This window comes from Aquarana catesbeiana, linkage group LG04 (assembly GCF_042186555.1).
Source record: "Aquarana catesbeiana isolate 2022-GZ linkage group LG04, ASM4218655v1, whole genome shotgun sequence".
Taxonomy (NCBI): domain Eukaryota; kingdom Metazoa; phylum Chordata; class Amphibia; order Anura; family Ranidae; genus Aquarana; species Aquarana catesbeiana.
Genome location: NC_133327.1, coordinates 265,942,107 through 265,949,459, shown reverse-complemented (window position 1 = coordinate 265,949,459; position 7,353 = coordinate 265,942,107). Strand labels below are relative to the sequence as shown.

General features: G+C 43.3%; 1 protein-coding gene across 2 annotated transcripts in view; it reads right to left on the bottom strand.

The window, feature by feature from the left end:
• Positions 1-436: 436 nt before the first annotated feature.
• The window catches only part of EIF4E2 (eukaryotic translation initiation factor 4E family member 2), a 33,023-nt gene continuing 26,106 nt past the window's right edge, over positions 437-7,353 (bottom strand). For both annotated transcript variants that reach the window (XM_073626471.1, XM_073626472.1), the window contains one exon: positions 437-1,138. In XM_073626471.1, the coding sequence (XP_073482572.1) occupies positions 1,099-1,138 (40 nt within the window). In that variant the 3' untranslated portion in view covers positions 437-1,098. The remainder of the gene's footprint in view (positions 1,139-7,353) is intronic.

Sequence of the window (7,353 nt, the reverse complement as noted above, 5' to 3'; positions counted from 1 at the left end):
TCAAATCGGCGGCTATTGCCAGCACTGGCACCGTACTGGTTACCAAAAGTAGTTCCTGTAGTACTTTTGGCTACGTCGGGGGGCGATTTGTATACACAACTGTGCAGGAACTCGCACAGATGTCTGTCAAATCACCCCTGAAGTCAGACTGCATTGCCAGGTTGAAATCGCACCATTTCTAACCCGCTCCAACGTGAACCTAGGCTTAAGGCTCTGTTCACGATTTCTAACGCAACTTTAATTCAACTTTATACTCTCTGGACCAAAGTCGCACCAATGTAGTGCAGGCACCTCTTTTAAGTTGCAACAATCTGAACGGGTCCCATTGCAAACAATGGGCTGCAACTTGTCATGACAAATCGCACAAGTGTGAATGGGCCCAAATAGTATCTATTATATATATATAAAACAAACCACAATAATAAAAACAAAAAAGGAAAGAGGAGACCCAGTTGTTTAATGATGGAGTAGCAAGCATAGCAGATGACACTTTCAAATATCTAGAAAGTACATTACCCTTATGTACTCCAACATTTACAGTAATACTGATATGTCTCAGTAATGGGTCTGCTAAGGTGATGAGGCCTATTATACACAAAATCCTTTACGTAAAACATGAAAGGAAAATAACAAAGTGCTGAAGAGACATTACAAGGCATATTGTGGGAGCAGAGGTTTGCTTGTTTAGAAATCAAAAGCATTTAACTCCATGAGCACAGAAGTTTTTAAAACAGGAAAAAAAAAAAAAAAAAAAAAAAAAGGAGGAAGAAGGAAGAAGAAGGAAGAATGATTAAGCTGATCACCTGCTGTCCCATAAAAAAACAAATAAAAAAATATCGATGAAGAGTTTGGTGCTTTTCTTCTTTTGCTGGCAAGCAGTAGTGGACAGTTCATGAAGCAAAAAATTGATGTAAACAAGACAAAAAAAGTCAACAGCGATTTCATCTCCGATAAAGACCGAACAATGTTTTGCCTTTGTCATGAAATCGCTGGTAGTTCCGGCAGTGAATGGGTCAGTGTTATAAATACAGCATACACAGAATACTGTCTATAGGTGGGACTGATGGGTTTTAACATAGGAGAGAAGGTCAGAATGACTCACAAAGCAATTTTCGTGTTCCGGAAGCTTGTTTTGTCCCTGCAAAGAGAAGACAGTCAATGAATGGAAGGGTATGCCATCCAGGTAGAGTAAGCAACGCCTAAAGAAAAAAAATGCAAAAACTAGCGGATCATGGAAATATCAGAACTTTAAGAAAATTAAACCACTCATTGCTTCTATCAGTTGTCATGGACACCAAACACAACAGTCTTCTACTCTTGTTAGAAGCATTGCCAGACACACAAAAATGGCATCCTGCCACAGAAAGAGATGACTCTTGGGAAGGATTTAAAAACAAGGCCCTACCGCTGGGTGCAAGAAAACTGGGAAAATACACTCAGCGGCTGCTGTTCACCAGGCCGTGAAATTTTTTCCAGGCCCTTTCACAGCCAGAGACATTTTTACATGTTTAACCACTTAAAGACGTGCAATAGATACTGTGTTTGCGCGCCCGCTGCACGGAGCAAGAGCCAATGAGTTGGTACGGTGGACCCGATGTCCGCCGGCCACCCGTGGTCGCTCCATAGAGAGGCAGAACGGGGATCTGCCTATGTAAACAAGGCAGATCCTCGTTCTGAGAGGGAAGTACACAGATCTTCTGCTCCTTGTAAGCAGGAACATGGATCTCTGTGTTCTTCCTGTCAGTCCTTCCCCCGCACAGTTAGAAAACACTCCCAGGGAACAAACTTACCCTGATAACCCCTTCCCTGCCAGCGTCATTTATGCAGTAACAGTGCATTTTTTATTTTTAGCACTGGTAACTGTATTGGTCAAAAAGTGTCACTTGGTGTTAGATTTGTCCACCGCAATGTCGCAGTCCCGAAAAAAAAAAAAAAAAAATTATATAAAGTCGCAGATTGCTGCAATTACTAGTAAAAACCAATTAAAAAATGAATTAAAAAGTCCATAAATCTATCCCATAGTTTGTAGACGCTATCACTTTTGCACAAACCAATCAATATATGCCAATAACAAGGAAGACATACATTTATTTTGGGTACAGCGTCGTACGACTGCACTATTGTCAAAGTAACGCAGTGCCTTATCGCAAAAAATGGCCTGGTCATTAGGGGCAGGGGTAAAACCTTCCAGGGCTGAAGTGGTTAAAAAATAATTTTAGGACTGAAGATTACATAAAACGTCCAAACATGGGGAGAATAAAATAGCGGTAGTTCCAAATTTTTATGTCACACGATATTACCGCAAAGGTCTAGGAAACACAAATTTTCGGTAAAAAAAACCCCACCACATTAACCGCTTCAGCCCCGGAAGATTTTACCCCCTTCCTGACCAGAGCACTTTTTACGATTTGGCACTGCGTCACTTTAACTGACAACTGCGCAGTCGTGCGACGTTGCACCCAAAGAAAATCGACGTCCTTTTTTTCCTCACAAATAGAGCTTTCTTTTGGTGGTATTTGATCACCTCTGCAGGTTTTCTTTTTTGCACTATAAACCAAAAAAGGAGCAACAATTTTGAAAAAAAGAAAAAAAAAAAAAGAAAAAAAAAAAAAACAAACACGCCACACACACGCAATATTTTTTACTTTTTGCTATAATAAAGATCCAAGAATATATTAAAAAAAATGTTTTTTCCCTCAGTTTAGGCCAATATGTATTCTACATATCCTTGATAAAAAATAAATTAAAAAAAAAAAAAATTGCTATAAGCGTAAATTGATTGGTTTGCGCAAAAGTTATAGCGTCTACAAAATAGGCGATAGTTTTATGGCATTTTTATTATTAATTTTTAAAATCGGGACTGCGACATTATGGCAGACACGGACAATTTTGACACATTTTTGGGACCATTAGCATTTATACAGCGATCAGTGCTATAAAAATGTTGTGTTCCCTAGTGTGTGTTCTAACTGAAGGGGGGAGGGGACTGTGTAGGGTAGATGACAGATCACTGTTCATACTCTGTATGAACAGATGATCTGTCTCTTCTCCCCTCAGAGAACGGGAAACTATGTGTTTACACACACACAGATCCCGGTTCTCGGTGTGCCCCGAGTGACCGCCGGGCACTCGCATCAGCTTTGTGGGCGAGCACGCGCGCCCCTAGCGGCCACAATTGAAGCAACGTAATATGACGGCGATTCGCACAGTCAAGCCATGCTGCTGCAGTACAACTGCGGCGGCTGGTCGGTAAGCGGTTAAAAGTTAATTTTAGGGGGCACAAAAACACAATAAAATTACCCAATTTTTTGGGTAAAATATAAAAGCTGAGGTTGCACCAAGTAAATAGATACTCAATATGTCAAACCTTAAAACATGTCAGTACCGTATATTTTCCATAGGTGACACTTTAAAAGCCCCCTTAGGTCATTAGTTTAGTGTTACAAAGGAGTGCTGGTCCTAGAATTATTGCTCTCATTCCGGCTTGTGCAGCGATATGCAACATGTGTATTGCAATCGTTTTCAGCCGTAGGTGCCCCGCCGCATGCATTTATATTTGTACATGCGTATATGTGGGGGGGGCCTTAATTTCTAGGTGACAAAAAGTGAGGATTTGTTCTTTAATGAAACATCCAGGGTCTAAAAGACCTTGCAGGTCTCCCCTGTGCGCCACTGAATGTAATGCACATCGCACTGCATTACATTCTTTTCCAGCCTTGATGGCCAAGAAAACCGTCAAGGGGACCCAAAAGGGACCTCATTTCCGAGTCCCCTTGATGATTTCCCCAGCCATCAAGACCCTGCATGTCTCCCCTGTGCACCACTGAAAGTAATGCAATGCATATTGTACTGCACTTCTTTCCTGGCCCTGATGGCTGAGGAAACTGTCAAGGGGACTCAGAAATGACATCACTTTTGGGCCAACAACACGTCTGTTCTCCTCCCTCCCCCGTGGCACAGGCTATGCCGGTTCTAGGCCCGCAGATGGGCAAGTGGAACTTGGCATACATAGCGGGGGGGTGGGGGGGTGCAGGGTAAGTGCAGCATTCGGGGAGCGGCAGCCCAGGCGCCGGGTTGAAACTTCTGGTCACAATGACGATCTGGCGCCTGGGGGCTTGTTGAGCCCTGCAACAGAAGTAAATATGGGATAACCAAAACAAAAAAAACTGTGTGCAACTTCTTATCTTTCACACCTGAGCAATAGAACAATAGGCTTCCATGATGCAACAGAAACGCTCTATTGGTAATAGAAACGGTTCTGCCAAAACAGAAAAATTGAGATGGCGGAAGAACATTTGAAATATCAGACTCTGGACTGTAATCTGAATACTCTACCCACTACACAGAAAAGGACAAAAGATGCCAAAACAATATCCTGCTCATTTAATTAAAGGGGTTCATCTTTAAATCTGTTTGTGTGGATTGAAAAGAATGGTTGCTAGTGTACACTGATGTACTATAAAGCCTTTTAAGGCATGCATGCACTAGGCCTATTAACACTTGCACATTATTCAATTTTTTTTTTTTTTAGACTAGTAGACATTAGGCCAGTTCACACCACATAAATGTCTTCCAGATCTGTTATGGATGCGTTTCGAATACTTTTTTGATTCGTTTTACTGCATTCCAGTACAGTTCTGTGCAGAACAGGAACACACTGCACTGGAGTGAAAAAGCACTGCACTGCATGTGGGGTGAACAGGCCCTTAATGTGAGTGATCACTCAGGAATACAAAGTTTGCATGGGACTCATGCATATTCAGAAATGTAAAAATTTGATTTTTTTTCTACTTATCTGTAAAATCCATTTCTTGGAGTATATCACGGGACACAGAGCAGGCTATAGTCATTACTCTATAGGTTATGCGCCACCTATAGGTGAATGGACACTGGCAGACAAAAAGCAGACAGGAAGTCCTCCCATGTATAACCCCCTCCCATACAGAAAGTCCCTTAGTTGTGCAGCAAGTGAACGCCCACAAAGAGGACTGTCCCATAATGTACTCAAAGAAATGGATTTTACAGGTAAGCAAGTAAAAAAATAAATAAATAAACAATCAAACTTTTTTCATACATCATAGAACACAGAGCAGGCTATAATCATTACTATCTGGGATGTCCCAAAAGTAATGCACTTGAGATGGAGACACGGGAAAAAAAAAAAAAAAAAAAAAAAAAAAAAAAAACTTACATTAAAATGCCCATCAATGCAGCCTTATCGTGTTCATCTGCAGCCTTGTTAGCATCAGTGCAGCCTTGCCCCAGTGTCCATTGCAGCCTTGTCAGTGCAGCCTTGCCCCCAGTGTCCAGTGCAGCCTTGCCCCCAGTGTCCAGTGCAGCCTTGCCCCCAGTGTCCAGTGCAGCCTTGCCCCCAGTGTCCAGTGCAGCCTTGCCCCCAGTGTCCATGCTTGGACAGATTGCCGCCGACATACACATTGCATGTAGCTTTATATATGGCGCCGCGGAGTTCGGAGGGATTCGGCGGAGCTGAACGAACGCCGCCGAGATACACATAGTCGGGTGTACTCGGCTCTTTCCGGCGCTGCTCACAGTCCCGCCCTATGATGGACATAACACAGGTCCAATGGCGGGACTGGGCATGACTGTGAGCGGCGCCGGAAAGAGCCGAGAACACTCGACTATGTGTATCTCGGCTCCGCCCAGTCACTGATTTCTGAAGCTGAAGGAGCGCCGCCGAGTCCCTCCGAACTCCACGGCGCCATATTTAAAACTACACGCTATGTGAATGTCGGCGGCGATCGCCGCCGATAGATCACAATTAGCGGGGATCGGCGTATAACACGCACCCACGATTTTCCCCTGATTTTAAAGGGGAAAAAAGTGCGTGTTATACGCCAATACGGTACTCTGCAGCTCCCGCAACCACTTGGTAAAACTTTGTGGACGTATGCACCGAAAAAACGGCCTACAGATCTAAGCTACTAACTCCAGATGGCAGGTAGCCCAAGAGGCTCCCACATACCTACTGGTGAGTGCCTTAGCTAAAAAAAAAAAAAAAAAAAAAAAAAAAAAAAAAAAAAAATAACGCAGAGTCTAACCCCTTCAAACCTTAAGCTTGAGTTATAAACTGACAGATCCCACAAGAAAATGTCAGTTTAGATGCCGCATGTCCTCTTCTAGGATCCTCTGGCAGCCAGATTTCTGCCAATGACCTTAAAATAGGACTTGACAGAAAGAACACCATCCAAAATTTGAAGATCTTTTTCTCCTGGTGACTGTTGACCAAGGAAAAAAACCAAAAAAACAAAACAAAATAAAAAACACACAAACAAAAAAAACGCAAGGCAAGAGGTCCTGAATCAAATGATAACTTGAAACCACTTTTGTCAAAACAGATGGGTGAGGCCATAACACCACTTGTCATGGTGAATGACCAAAGATGGCTTCCTACAAAAAGAGCCGCTTCCAACATCCTTCCTGCCAAAATAATCGCAGCCACCTTCCGAGTCAATATGACTCATGGAATCTCACAAATCGGTTCAAAAGATGGCTTGATAGGTGGAACCAACCAGGTCACCCCCTGACCAAAAATACAGATCAACGAGTATGAAACAATCAGTCTTCTGAAAGGAAAACCGACAGAACTGCCATCTGACCTCTAATGACACTCAAGGCCAAAATAATATGCACACCCGACCGAAGGAAAGACAAAAATGCGACCAAACGTACTTTTAGGAATGCCAATTCCTAGTGTCACACCAGGACACATGACTCCCAAGTCTTGTAATAAAACCTTCTGGACGCTGTGAGGTAGAGATAACCGGACCAGTGCCTCCTCAAACCTTCAGCAACCGGGGCCCTACTAGGCAAGCTGTCAATCCCAGCAACAGGGAAGCAGAGTACAATATTGTGCCCAACAGGTGTTTACCACCAAGTTCACATTGTCGGTGAACCATATCCTCCTGGACTAGGACAGTGCACCAAAGTTACTGGTGATATCTCCTTCTGGATCCTGTTGTTGAACCCGGACGCCAATTGACGCATGTCTGGTGTAACCCAATGCTGACAAATTGCAGTGAACACCTCAGAAAGAAGTGACCCTTCCCTTGGAACCAACAACTGGTGATTGAGAAAGACCACCTGTCAGTTGGGATATGCGCAGCAGATAAAGACAGAACATTGTGTTCTGTCAGAATATGACTCACCAACTTTTGGGTAGCCTGACTCTTAGTGCCACCCTGATTGATATATGCCACAGCCATGGCATTATGGGACTGAACACTTACTGAAAGACCCCACAACATCCAGTGATCCAGTGTAAACTGAACAGCCTGACGCTCCAGAATAGTGGTGGGCAAAACACCATTCCTGGGAAGACCAAGATCCCTGTAC